This window comes from Caenorhabditis briggsae (assembly GCF_000004555.2).
Source record: "Caenorhabditis briggsae complete genome, chrV, whole genome shotgun sequence".
NCBI lineage: Eukaryota > Metazoa > Nematoda > Chromadorea > Rhabditida > Rhabditidae > Caenorhabditis > Caenorhabditis briggsae.
In genome coordinates this window covers 3,589,257-3,603,400 of record NC_013488.2, presented here as the reverse complement: position 1 = coordinate 3,603,400, position 14,144 = coordinate 3,589,257, and the positions used below count along the sequence as shown (strand labels likewise).

The 14,144-nt window shown below is 40.7% G+C and overlaps 7 protein-coding genes across 7 annotated transcripts in view; 2 read left to right on the top strand and 5 right to left on the bottom strand.

Moving 5' to 3' along the window:
- CBG10414 overlaps positions 1-2,856 on the bottom strand; it is a gene marked incomplete at both ends in the record, with an annotated part of 5,303 nt that extends 2,447 nt beyond the window's left edge. The window contains 7 exons of the mRNA XM_002635713.1: positions 504-597; positions 642-839; positions 1,058-1,123; positions 1,166-1,214; positions 2,309-2,463; positions 2,508-2,599; positions 2,784-2,856. Coding sequence (XP_002635759.1) covers positions 504-597; positions 642-839; positions 1,058-1,123; positions 1,166-1,214; positions 2,309-2,463; positions 2,508-2,599; positions 2,784-2,856 — 727 coding nt within the window. The remainder of the gene's footprint in view (positions 1-503; positions 598-641; positions 840-1,057; positions 1,124-1,165; positions 1,215-2,308; positions 2,464-2,507; positions 2,600-2,783) is intronic.
- CBG10411 overlaps positions 1-14,144 on the bottom strand; it is a gene marked incomplete at both ends in the record, with an annotated part of 72,110 nt that overhangs the window by 18,087 nt on the left and 39,879 nt on the right. The gene's annotated exons all lie outside the window — the stretch shown is intronic.
- On the bottom strand, positions 3,040-6,370 carry Cbr-nhr-57 (the record flags this gene model as incomplete). The annotated part of the gene is made up of 7 exons (XM_002635714.1): positions 3,040-3,138; positions 4,198-4,468; positions 4,515-4,816; positions 4,878-4,982; positions 5,033-5,139; positions 6,046-6,203; positions 6,288-6,370. 7 exons carry the CDS (start codon positions 6,368-6,370, stop codon positions 3,040-3,042), a joined length of 1,125 nt encoding a protein of 374 aa, XP_002635760.1.
- CBG10416 lies at positions 6,942-7,793 on the bottom strand (the record flags this gene model as incomplete). Its single annotated transcript, XM_002635715.1, has 3 exons — positions 6,942-7,342; positions 7,388-7,643; positions 7,692-7,793. 3 exons carry the CDS (start codon positions 7,791-7,793, stop codon positions 6,942-6,944), a joined length of 759 nt encoding a protein of 252 aa, XP_002635761.1.
- On the bottom strand, positions 8,200-9,375 carry CBG10417 (the record flags this gene model as incomplete). The annotated part of the gene is made up of 3 exons (XM_002635716.1): positions 8,200-8,600; positions 8,910-9,171; positions 9,283-9,375. The coding sequence occupies 3 exons, from the start codon at positions 9,373-9,375 to the stop codon at positions 8,200-8,202; spliced, it is 756 nt and encodes a 251-aa protein (XP_002635762.1).
- CBG10418 lies at positions 9,715-10,782 on the top strand (the record flags this gene model as incomplete). The annotated part of the gene is made up of 2 exons (XM_045236821.1): positions 9,715-9,807; positions 10,348-10,782. 2 exons carry the CDS (start codon positions 9,715-9,717, stop codon positions 10,780-10,782), a joined length of 528 nt encoding a protein of 175 aa, XP_045094272.1.
- CBG10419 lies at positions 11,867-12,719 on the top strand (the record flags this gene model as incomplete). The annotated part of the gene is made up of 2 exons (XM_045236820.1): positions 11,867-11,933; positions 12,319-12,719. The coding sequence occupies 2 exons, from the start codon at positions 11,867-11,869 to the stop codon at positions 12,717-12,719; spliced, it is 468 nt and encodes a 155-aa protein (XP_045094273.1).

Below are 14,144 nucleotides of genomic sequence, written 5' to 3'. Positions count from 1 at the left end.
GTGTCATGAGTAATATAAATACCATTTGGTATCATGATCACCATACAGTAGCTAGAGTACCATGAGTACCAGTTTGTACCATGAATATCATTTGGTACCATTTGGTGCCATGGGGACCATGAGAACCATGTCCTCGGAACAAATTGATCTATAACTCGCTTCAAAATTGAGCTGGAAACTTGATTTTGGCTGCAAAAGTTTTTGGTTACAACTTGATTTTGGTTGCATTTGGTTTTCACCGAGTTGAGTTTTGGTCAAGGCTGTGCAAAATGGCGGCCGGCCGCGGCCACGGCCAGCCGCGGCTAGCCTGATAAAATCCCGTGAAGTGAAACCTAGTTTTTTTGAAAGATTGTGAACGTATAGTCTACTTGCGCGCGCCGCTCATCACCTCTAGCTAGCCGCGCCCTCGGAGCAAACAAGACTATAACTCGCTTAAAAGATGAGCTAGAAACTTGATTTTGGTTGCAAAATGTGGAGTAAAAGTTGGTTGAATGGAAAATCACCTAACAATGGAATCCTTGCAGTTTTTGGAAGGTCGGCAGCTAGAATCACCAAGATAAAAGTCATTGCCATAATGTTGGTAAGGCCGACCGTAATCTGAAATTTATCGAAATTTTGTGGCTCAGAATTTGGCAATATACCTTCTCCCCAACATTCTCGATATTGATAAAAAGAGCAATTATTGATAAGAAATTGATAAAATAAGCGGGGACCATCACAAGAGCCACATAGAAACTCGGATTTCTTTGGAATCGAGCTATGAACCTTTGAGTTTCTCCTAGATTGCCGTTATTCTCTTCAGCTACTCCGATATATGTTACTTTCCATTCTCCGTTTCCCTGAAAATTAGAAATCTTAGAATTCGGGATATCCGTTGACTCCCAAGCTCACCAATTGCGACAATGGTTTTGACAACTTTTCCATCTCTCCTTTAATTTCATACTCATGGCGAAATATGTGTGAAAGAGCACACTAACACCACATTCGTGCTGGTCTAGTGGAAATTTAAAGACCTGCAGATCAGAGTGTTACTGTAGTTTTAAAATGGGTATGTTACGTCTAGTTGGCAAATCACAGACGCTACGGTAGATGTGTAGAAGCCAGCAGTGCCGTTGTAGTTGATCTGAGAATTTTGAGTTACTGAATGTTTTCGAGAATAACATACCCATGCAGTTCGTGGAGCGTCATCTGATTCGAAGAACTTCACTTCGTGACTGAAAACTTGGTTCTCCTAGAAATTACTAGTAAGAAGTTAATATTGTACCATTATTACGGTAGCCATGGTACATATGGTACCCCGATACTAATTTTTTTATAGTACGAATGTTATTCATAGTTTTTATACCTATTCGACCTATGGTACCATTACTATGGCAAACATCGTAAATATGGTACCCCAATTCTTATTTTGCTTATGGTAAGCACGGTTTATAACATCCATGATCATAAGGTTATATTTCCACTGCTTATGGTCGGCGTGGTATTTATAAAGAGTATTACCCATAGTGGCTATGGATCACATGGTACCATTATTATAGTTGCCATGATACAAATGGTGCCACAATTTTTGTTCTGCTAATGTCACGCATGAGCAGATCAGAGTGTTACTGTAGTTTTAAAATGGGTATGTTACGTCTAGTTGGCAAATCACAGACGCTACGGTAGATGTGTAGAAGCCAGCAGTGCCGTTGTAGTTGATCTGAGAATTTTGAGTTACTGAATGTTTTCGAGAATAACATACCCATGCAGTTCGTGGAGCGTCATCTGATTCGAAGAACTTCACTTCGTGACTGAAAACTTGGTTCTCCTAGAAATTACTAGTAAGAAGTTAATATTGTACCATTATTACGGTAGCCATGGTACATATGGGACCCCGATACTAATTTTTTTATAGTACGAATGTTATTCATAGTTTTTATACCTATTCGACCTATGGTACCATTACTATGGCAAACATCGTAAATATGGTACCCCAATTCTTATTTTGCTTATGGTAAGCACGGTTTATAACATCCATGATCATAAGGTTATATTTCCACTGCTTATGGTCGGCGTGGTATTTATAAAGAGTATTACCCATAGTGGCTATGGATCACATGGTACCATTATTATAGTTGCCATGATACAAATGGTGCCACAATTTTTGTTCTGCTAATGTCACGCATGATATTCGTGAGATGTATTACCTATAATGCCAATGTACCATATGGTACTATTTCTATGGTTGAATTTATATGGTACCCCGATATATGGCATTTATGGGGGTTATGATGTCATAGATTCTAGGGATCATATGGTAAAAACTCACGCATCTGCAATCGTAATCTCTGGAAGCCATATGGATTTTTGTGGCACATAAATATGACTAATTCCCCCATATTCCAGTGGATTCCATTTCAATCGATAGTCCGTATACTCAGCGATATAATCAAACAGAAATGTGATTTTTTCCTCAACCTCAACCTGAAAATGCTAGCTTAACCATATTGTGCCGTTTTCTGACCTACCACATCCACTAATTTCAACATTGCCATTGTCAGTTTCAACTCTGTGATTGGTGGATGTATGGTTTTGTTTTGGTTGATCCATTGGGATTTGTCTGAATTATGTAGATTGGATCTTGGAAAATTTCACAGGAATTACGTAGTGTATAAATTGCGCTAATGGTCGGATCGTATCCCCTGAACAAGTCATCCCAGAGTCGCTTCTGATCGGCAAGGAATTTTTCGTACGAAGCCACTGAAACACTTTGTCGGCATAGGATTATTTAAGCTGTCCCTTACTTTCAGCTTTAGTCATTTCTTGAGCAAAGCACAGCGAGCAAAAAACAGCAGTGGCAAGGAAAGTGGTAAGCATATTTATTCAAACGTAAAAAAGTGAATCTTCGAAAGTAAGTGAGGGGGGCTTAAAAAGAATACATACATGTAAACGAATACTTTTGCACCGAAGACGTCCCATACGCAAAATGTTGTTAGCTTACACGTGTAGACATTTAAGTTAAAAAAAGGTGGAAAACTAATATACATCGGGTCCAAAAAGTTATTGGCAATTGACGATTTGGTAGATTTTGTCGTGGAATGGGAAGCAGCGGAAGAGACGTTTGACTTCCATGGTTTGAAGGAATAGTTCCACGGAGCGCTGAAAATCAGAATTGTTGAGAAAATGTAGCAGGTTAGTTGTCGGGTGTCTCGGGGTACAAATATCGCGCTCCTGTTTAACACCGACACTCCGCTATCCCGCTCCAAGCGATAGTATGTATGTATACTCAAGCAATGCATTTAACCCTGTTTGAAATAAATTGTTGTCCTAACATTTTATGTTGATTTTCTTCTCTTTTTTGGAATAGGAAACTTATGTCCCGGACACACCGCATGGAGTTACCGTAAACGCTCTAATAGAAAGGCACCCTATACTTTGAGTTCATATATCTCGGTTCCTGAATTATGTATCAAAAATGTGTCAACTGATAGAATGTATGTTATATTATGATAAACAATTTATCAGTTGACCACTTTTTGATATCTTTCATAGAAACCGAGATAATTGAGCTCAAACAAAACATGTGCTGTTGGGTTCACGACCGCGTAGCTCGGTAGCAGTGTGGAACCCTTATGCTTGACAGTTCAACTTTCCGAGAGGAAAACAAAATTTGACCAGTCTTTTTTCATGTCCCATCCTTAAAAATTTCGAAAAAAAAATCTCAAATTATTATCCACATATTTGCCCTAATGGAAGATCACCCTATCCGTGCACTTTGAGCTCAATTATCTTTGTTCCTATGAAGAATATCAAAAAGTAGTCCACATATCAAATGTTTGTGATAACATGATAAACAATTTTTCAGTTGATCACTTTTCGATATCTTCTAGATGAACCCAGATAATTGAGCTCAAAGTGGATGTATAGGGTCCGCGTAGCTCAGCCGGTAGGAAAACTTTCTAAGATCGTCTGGTCAGCTGTCTAAGCTGCTCGTCTACTATTACGTAAGTTTCAGTACATATCAAGCTAGTTCCAAACATTCTCTTTTAACCTTCCTACGCATAAAATTTTGAATTTTGATGTTGTATTTACTTTAGTGTGTGCCGGGTAACACAATACCCATGACCTTTCAAGTGTGCTACTGGGTGGCGAAAAGTTCAAAAATCCATTTTACACTTTTTTGAAACAAGGGACTACGGGACTCTTAAAATTTCTCACCTCTAACGCAGGCAACAACATTAACAGTCCGCTCAGCCTGTACGCCGGGTCCACATCCGGCGTATCCTTCTCGTAAAACGACATGAGCTCTGCTATAACTTTCTGTCTAACCGGTCGACAAAGTGGATAATACGAATCCGGTTGTCCTTCTAGAGAATCATTCCAAGTACATAATGTTACTAGAGCCAGGAATTCGATTAACGAGATTTTTTGATGGCACAAAGGTTGGAAAACATTACGCTTCATCTGGTCGAAATACGGGCGGTACATTCTACAAAATTTTTTATAATGATTTGGAGGTTACTGTAGCTACTCACGCAATTGCTTCTGTAGACTTACACCGCTCACGGTGCTCCGGGTCGTAATAAAAAGTGTCCAAGTTCATAGTATCTATGAAATCTCCATTTGCCAAAACGAAAACTTCCGTTCCTTCCAGATAACTCTTGTATCCCATTTCAAGGATCATAAATGATACAAAAAAGTATTTGAAGACATGCTTCTTTTCAAAACCGCCCATTTCCTTGAACTGAGGAAAACTGTCTTCTAGGAATTCATACTGTAGGTACACATCGTTCACATAGATGTTACAGAATTCTCCGTAAGTTGTCGCTCGGGGTTTCTGGAAAAATATACAAATTATAATTTCATATATTTTCAGTTTTTTGAATTTCCGGACTTACCATTTTTGGCGCATGCAAGCCGTATCTTTTTTTGTACAAATTCTGATAGCTTTGCATGACTCCGCAGAGCACTGGGGTCATCTCATGGTAGTCAACTAGGTCGAGCTGAAAATCTCAGACAATTTTTTTCCAGAGGTCTTTTTTGAAAAGCTAACACTGAGAATAGGACTGTTGCATGATGCAGGAGAGGATGAGCAGGATGGTAGGCTTTCGATTTCCATGGAAGATGATGATTTGTTGGAGGATTGGGGGGATTGGACAACTAAAAATGGAACATTTCGGTTTTAAAGGGACAGAAGGTTTTTGTGAGGCTTTTACATGAGATATCGATCTGTACAACTTCTTCTACCGTAGCTCAGCCGTTAGCGACGCTCGACCTCAAACGGTGAGTCCACAAGTTCGTGGTCTCGACTAGCTGATAAGAACCAAATCTCGAAAATTTTATTCTCTCAAATTTTTTTTCAAGTTTTCTCGCAATTTGGGTAAAGGATTTCAAACTACAACTGTATCCCCTTATCAGGTATCACTTTTTGAACTATATCTCTCATCTCCATGTATCGTTTAATGTTCCTGTTTTTATTGCATCCACCGATCAACAATCGGAATTGTCATCATTTTCTAGCGTACAGTATCTTTCTCATCAAACTGCAAAACGTGTCTACCATGTGGTGGTCATGTGGACCGTAATGTTGAAAGTATGAAACATTTTCGGCCTATCTCAGATGGGAGATTCCAAATTGGGATCGTCGGTTCCATGATAGGACCATCGGTCTCAAAGAGGACCAAACATGACGACCGTGGTCCGACCGCCAAACTGCGGTCCGACCACCCAGCCTATGGTCCGGTCCTTCCTTCAGATTATGGTCCAAAAAACAAATTGAAAGGCAAAAATGAGCTTGCGACTTTTTAAAACCTGATTTAGGCGTTGGGACTATGGTTGGAGGGATGAAACCGCTGTCCGAGGGTATTTTTTGGGGACCCATGGTTCCATCATGGGACCAGCGGTCCAAAAGACCTCTATTGTGAGATAGACCCGAATCTAACTTTCGGAGTTTTTGAAGCTAAAATGATACTGCACCGCTTCCGGTCTTCGAACTAGACCAATAACTATTCGATTCTGTTTCGATGCTCACAGATTAAAATAACATCATTATTTCATAATCCTCACCTTCCGGATTCATTCCAACATTCAAACACTTTGCATATCTGCATGATTTGCAGCTGTCACGACTGCTCATCTTTATGATGCACTCGTTCTTTTTTCGACACAAAAACTTGGAGGCAAGATTCATGGAGGTGGTTCGGCGAAAGAATGCGGCACAGGCTCTGGAAAAATAATTCGAAAAATGATACAAATTTTGGCCATATTTAGGACCATGTCTAAAAACTGATACACAAAATTTGACTCACTTGCACGCGATGGCTCCAAAATGGTAGCCATCACCAAGTTGATGGCACACACTACAAAATTTTCGCTCCCTGGATACAATCATTGTGTTGACCTAAAACATCCACACCGCTATTTATATAAGGTGATGACAGTAGTCCAAAAAACAAGATAGATAAGATAACAACCCGAGACATTATGCCTACGTGAGAAATGCAAATTGAAATGGTGGAATTTAGAGGAATCATGCAAAATGTTATGGGTGAGGGGGAAGGGGGGTGTTTCCCTTGCCGTAGATAGAAAAAGATGACAATTCGTTCGGCGAGAGATACGGGGAAGTGGAGGGTTGAGGGAAGTTAGAGAGCGTACTAATCACGTACGCGTCGGTCGTTCGGGGTTGCCAGCTGATCTTTTGACTCTGGAGGAAGAGGGAAGAGAAAGGAAAAGTGAATGGGTATGTGTGTTTTGTTGATAGACACTTGGAGAGGGTGGGAGGTAAGAAAATGTTCATTGAACGTTTCTTGTGTACCTTGTAGGTATCTTTTTTGTATGATGTAATCTTTCAGAATAAAATATAACATCTTTTATTGCACAATTTGGAATGGTCAGTTCCACTAGTCACCCGCTGGTCTGTCTTGAAAGGCAAAGAAGTAAGTCATGAAAGAGAAAATAATAAATTAGCAGATTCTGCAAGTGGTAGCACATCTGGCTCTGCGTTGAGCGGCGGTGTAGAAGGTGTTGGTGCAGAATCCGTTGGCGGCCCAGGCGGCGCATTGAGTGGTGGTATCAGCGATGTAAGATGTGCAGGTTCCGGAAGATCCAGTAGAGGTGACGGTTCCAGAAGCAGCAGTGGTGGATGGACATCTTCCACAGGTTCTTTGACAGTAGCTGTTCACGAAGTCTTGCATGCCGACAGTTTGGCAAATGGAGAGATCGTTGGCACAGTTGGTGACGGCGTCGACGCATCCTCCTTGGTTACAGAATCCGCAGGCGGATGGGCAGTCGGTGGCGATGATGGTTCTCCAGGTGACGGAGTCGCATTGAGACTTGGTGATGGTGGCACAGTTGAGACGTGGGACTGAAAAAGTTGGATACAAATGATTTTTGGATTAGTCACACTCACAGGCAACATTAGCGCAGTTGTAGGCGTCAGTCTGGCAACAGAATCCGCAGGTCTTGGCGCAGTTAGCAAGAGCGGCTTGCTTCATATCTGGAACCACAGCAGCTGGGGTGGCAGTAGCGGTGGTATAACAGGCATATGCTCTTTCAGCATCATTTCCAGCAGCTGGGTAGAGGGTGTCTGGAGCAGCATAGAGAACAGCGCAAGATGCATCGGAGATAGCGTTGTCACAGGCAACAGCGGCTGGGGTGTACACAAACTGAAATTTTGAAAATTTAAATTTGCTTGGTCACAATTAGGTTCTTACCGCGGTTCCGTTATAGCTGGTACAATTCAAGTCACCACCAATAACGGCGGAGACTTCTGGAGCCAAGAATGAGGCGAGAAGGACCGAAACGAGGGCGAACATTGTTGGAATTGATAGAAGAATTGATGGATGATCGAATTCTTGGATGATTGTTACCACGAACCGATTCTCATTTTATACCTTTTCCCCTATTTGAACACCTGTTTTAGGATTCGAAACGTTCAATCCATTGTTTCCATTCTTTTTTCTCGTTTTTCTACAATGTGCAAACATGGTGTATGTTGCTAGTACTTTTACAAAAATCATCGAGACTGCGAGTCACCCTTTATTAGTTCAGTTTTTTTCATGGAAGCAGTGGTCAAGTACTTTATGTAAGTTAAGGTGGCAATAGGATAGCTTTCTTCTCCCAAAAAAAAAACACACACACACACCCAATAAGAAACATTTATTCAGCACAGAATTGGTCAGGTCCCGTTCAGCAAAAATAAGTTAGAAGAAATTTAAAAAATTAGCAAATCTTGCAAGTTGAAGCACAGTAGGATTTGCGTTGAGCCGAGGTGTAGAAGGTGTTGGTGCAGAATCCATTGGCTGCCCAATCAGCGCAATGAGAAGAGCTATCAGCATTGTAAGATGTGCAGGTTGAGGAGGAAGGAGATGCAGTAGTGGTAGATGAGGAGGTGGTAGAGGATGGGCATCTTCCACAGGTTCTTTGGCAGTAGGTGTTAACAAAGTCTTGCATTCCAACAGTGGTACAAATGGAGATGTCTGTGGCGCAATCGACAACAGCGTCCACGCATCCTCCCTCGTTGCAGAATCCGCAGGCAGATGGGCAGTCAGTAGCGATGATGGATCTCCAGATGACAGAGTTGCATTGAGCGGTGGTGATTGTGGAGCAGTCGAGGCGAGGGTCTAAAAGTGTGGGAAATATGAGTTGGGTAAGATAGCTTTTAGCAGAGGTGTATATAGGAGATTCAAAATAAGGTTATCAAAAACTGGATTTTGACTGAATATAGGCGTATTCTAGAATTAGCGTAGTCCTACTTGTTCCTTTCGTATAACCTACCGTAAAACCTATATTGGAAGTACTAACTTAACGGTGACTCATATTTTTGAAAAGTTTAGCTTTAGTTTTTTAAAATTTTAATCTTTTTACATAGACGTTAAGCTAGCTAGGTTTAACCCTAGCTAGGGTCGAGCTTGTAACTATTTAAAACTTACAGGCAACATTAGCGCAACTGTACGCATCAGTCTGGCAACACAATCCACATGTTTTGGCACACGTATCCAAAGCGGCCGTCTTCATGTCTTGAACAATAGCAGCTGGGGTGGCAGTGGCTGTGGTATAACAAGCCAATGGTCTTTGAGCATCAGTTCCCGCAGATGGGTATCCAGCGGTGGTGTCGGGATCGACGTAGAGAACTTCACAAGCGGCATCGGAAATGGTGTTGGAGCAGGCGACAGCAGCAGGGGTGTAGACGAACTGAAAAGAAGGTGATTTGGGGAATGAAGGAAAATTTAGGCTGGGTTTGCTTACAAGTTTTATCCAAGCTAGCAGCTAAAACTTGAATATTAAAATTATCTAGGCACGTACCGATGTTCCATTGTAAGTGGTACAATTCAAGTCACCGGTGATAGCAGCATTAGCTGTAAATGGGACCAAAAGGAAGGAGAAGATGAAGAGCATGTTTAATGGATGCTATGACTTTATCCCCAAAACTTTGTACGCTATATATATCCCGACTGTCCTCATTATGTCACTGATCAGTAAAACAGATATTGTCCTGGATAAATTTTGTTGTGAATTTTTTTGTACCAGAACATGTAACAAAGATTCTTTTGTATACAAACAAAACAATGAGTATTCCATGAAAGGATGCGCAGGCGATTGGTCACTTTTGATGCTGAACTCTGTAAGGTAATTTGGTGGAAAGCTGAGCCAATTTTCTAATCCCTGGAGGATAGACGACGTGAAGTATAAAAGAGTTGTTTTCCTGCCAAAATGTATCAACTTGTACTTTACAACATGCTCTTCCTCTTCTCTTTCCTTTTGGTCTTCTTCTCAGCTAATGCAGCAATCAGTGGAGATCTGAACTGCACCACTTACAACGGAACCTCAGTGAGTTTTCATTTATACCATCTCCCTCTAAAAATTATCTCTTCCAGTTCGTGTACACCCCAGCGGCTGTCGCCTGCTCGAACCTCATTTCCGATGCCGCTTGCGAAGTTCTCTACGTCGATCCAGACACCACCGCTGGATACCCATCTGCTGGAACTGATGCTGAACGTCCATTGGCTTGTTATACGACCGCCACTACCACCCCAGCTGCTGTTGTTCAAGATATGAAGACCGCCGCTTTGGATACTTGTCCAAAGACATGTGGATTGTGTTGTCAGACTGATGCTTATAACTGCGCTAACGTTGCATGTAAGTTATAGTTACAAACTTAATCATATTGTAGTTATAAACTTAAAAGCTTAAACCCAGCGAAGTTATAAGCGTTAAGCTAGTTACAAGCCCTAAACTAGCGTAGTTACAAGACTTAAGCTAAAGAATATGTCATACGTTTATACGCATTTAAGAGTTGACTTGTGTTTATCTAATCAGACCAATAATTCGCGGGAAAACTGACTCAAATAGTTGGGACGCCGTTTCAAGAACCATCCAATCCCAAGACTTCGTCAACTTTCAGACCCTCGCCTCGACTGCTCCACAATCACCACCGCCCAATGCAACTCTATCATCTGGAGATCCATCATCGCTACTGACTGTCCATCTGCCTGCGGATTCTGTAACGAGGGAGGATGTGTTGACGCTGTTGTCGATTGCGCCACAGATATCTCGATTTGTACCACTGTTGGAATGCAAGACTTTGTTAACACGTACTGCCAAAGAACCTGTGGAAGATGCCCATCCTCGACAACCTACTCATCTACCACTACTGCATCTTCTTCCTCCTCAACCTGCACATCTTACAATGCTGATAGCTCTTCTCATTGCGCTGACTGGGCAGCCAATGGATTCTGCACCAACACCTTCTACACCTCGGCTCAACGCAAATCCTACTGTGCTTCAACTTGCAAGATTTGCTGATTTTTTTAATTTCTTCTAACTTATTTTTGCTGAACGGGACCTGACCAATTCTGTGCTAAATAAAATGATTGAACGCTTATTGAATTTGCGTTTTTTTTGGCGAAAAATGATAGCTATCCTGCGTTATTACCAGCTTGACAAACAAAGAGCAACATGAAATGACCAGTTAAAATGGACACAGCTAAAGCATTATTGCTTAAAATCAGAGAAAATTTTAAAAGGGATTTTGAATGGATGAAACACAAACAGTTTCAGAATCCGATTAAAAATTGGTGTTGATCATTAGACAAAGAAAATTTAGATCTGTAGAAAGTTCCAAAAAAAGGTGTGGATCTTTTCAGGAAATACGACGAAATATATAATTTGAAATCGGGGAACCACAATCCCAAACACCAATTTTGAGTATTTTTTTTTAATGGAATCACCGTAAAACCTGTAATAGAAGAGCCCTCATACTGTCAACTTTGAGCTTAGTTATCTCAGTTCCTATGGAAGATACCAAAAATTGTTAACTGATTAACTGCTTATCACAATATCACAAAAATTCCATCATTCGACACATATTGCTATATCGCAAGGAACTAAGAAAAATTGGCTCGAAATTAAGAGTCATTCCATTAGAGGTTTTACGGTATTGGTTTTATAGAAAAATTTTTTAAAACGACTAAAACCCTGACTAAATTCTACGACTACTTCTAAATTTAGATTTTAATCTAGATAATCTTCGAACTCTTCTTTCTATTCTCTTTTTTATTGCCAAAACACACATATGCCACCCATATACGACCTGCCATGACCCACTAAGCTAATAATGACTTCCAGTTGTTCCTATCCTCTGAATCTTCTTCTACTCCAAAAGCCAAAAGCAAACACAACCATTTTTGTTCCAGAGATTTTCTGTTCTGATCGATTTGCTCTTTCTTTGTCCCCAATTCCAGACACATCGCTATTAGTGCAAAAAGAAAAAGGGTGTGAGGACAGGCAAGCTGACCAAATAGATTGGTCGTAGTATAAAAGGAAATTGTTTCGGTGGATGAAAAGTATCGAACACATTTTTATAAATCATCAACTACCCCTTCTAAAAATGTTCGCTCTTGTTTCACTTCTCCTGGCTTCATTCTTGGCTCCAGAAGTCTCCGCTGTTATCGGTGGTGACTTAAATTGTACAAGCTATAACGGAACCGCGGTACTAACCCTAATTGTGATCTAGCAATTTTAAAATTCCAAAATTCCAGTTTGTGTACACCCCAGCCGCTGTTGCCTGTGACAACGCTATCTCCGATGCATCTTGCGCTGTTCTCTATGCTGCTCCAGACACCCTCTACCCAGCTGCTGGAAATGATGCTGAAAGAGCATATGCCTGTTATACCACCGCTACTGCCACCCCAGCTGCTGTGGTTCCAGATATGAAGCAAGCCGCTCTTGCTAACTGCGCCAAGACCTGCGGATTCTGTTGCCAGACTGACGCCTACAACTGCGCTAATGTTGCCTGTGAGTGTGACTAATCCAAAAATCATTTGTATCCAACTTTTTCAGTCCCACGTCTCAACTGTGCCACTATCACCAAGTCTCAATGCGACTCCGTCACCTGGAGAACCATCATCGCCACCGATTGCCCATCCGCCTGCGGGTTCTGTAACCAAGGAGGATGCGTCGACGCGGTCACGAACTGTGCCAACGATCTCTCCATCTGTCAAACTGTCGGCATGCAAGACTTCGTGAACAGCTACTGTCAAAGAACCTGTGGAAGATGTCCATCCACCACGGCTGCTTCTGGAACCGTCACCTCTACTGGATCTTCCGGAACCTGCACATCTTACACCGCCGACACCACCACCCAATGCACCGCCTGGGCTGCCAATGGATTCTGCACCAACACCTTCTACACCGCCGCTCAACGCAAGGCCAGATGTGCTACCACTTGCAAGCTTTGCTAATTATTTCATTTCTTTGACAAAACTACTTCCCCCAATTTTTTATACTGCACTTCCCCCAAGACAAACGACCTCAGGTGACTTATGGAACTGACCATTCCTACTAGTACATGCATATAGGCTTTTGAAATTTTGTACATTTTTTCAATAAACTGTATGGAATTGAAGATTTTGATTTTGCAAGAAAGGCTAACCTCAATGATGGTATTCGCCGAAGAGTCCTTTATTGTGAGCTGTCATATTTGAGCACCTGTAAAATTAGTATTAGAAAATTCTTTTAAAAAAATACTTTTTTTCTAATTGCGGTAAAAAGGGGGAAATAAGAATTTATATGAATAGGACCAAAGTGTGGGGATCGTTACAGGATCTACAGTAATCCTCGGTATCCTGAAATAAAAAAGTTTCTAAACCAAATAATACCGTAAAACCAGGAGAAGCCCGTCCTGAATTTGACTTTGAACCAACTTTTCTCGATTGCTGTCAAAGATATAAAAAAAGTTGTCAACTGATAAATTGTTTATCGTAATATCACAATTATTTTATCAGTTGGTACTTTTTTGATATCTTGCATAGGATCCACAAAAAATTGTCCCAAACTTGACAGTTTGAGAGCCCTTCTTTTACAGGTTTTTTCTTATAAACCGAAATAAATTGAGTCAAAATATGTTGTTCCAGGTTTTACAGTTATTTTTATCTCAAAACCGAAAAAGGTCTTCAAATAAATATAATCTAGATAGGTCCTAAAATTTAGAAACTGGATTGAATATGAATATAATTCAAAATTTGAATATTCGGTAGTACAGATTTGAACGGAAAACTCGATATGTCTATTTCTGGACCTACTGGTATCCTTCTAATAGAATGAACCCCTTAATTCATAATTGTAAAGTTCCGGGCCGGGTCTGGAGAAATCTTCAAGGCCCGGGCACGGCATTGAAGGCCCTGCATCAAAAAACCTATTTTTTGAGCCAAATTTTAAGCTCTTAATATAATTTTTTCCAATTTTTTTTTTTGGATTGTTTGTCTGTTTTATCAACAAAAAAAAATCGGAAAAATCGAAAAAAAATGTTTGATCGAAAAAAATCACATAAAGGTTCCCCCCTGATGGGTTTTTTGAAATTTTCAAAACTTGTGAAATGACGGGCCCGCGGACCGGGTCGGGCCTCCGAAATTCGGAAAAAAGCCCGGGCCGGCCCGGCCTCTTACAACTATGCCTTAGTTTCAATCTTTGAGACTGTTTATCTTAGTTCCTATGAGAGATAAAAAGCATATGTCACCTGAGAAATTATTCATCATAACATCACCAACACTTTAAATGTATCAGTTTATAAATTTTTATATCTCTCATAGTTACCGAGATAATTGAGCTAACATTATAAAAATTTACTTATAGGGTGGGCTGATATTAGAGCACATACAGTAATAGGA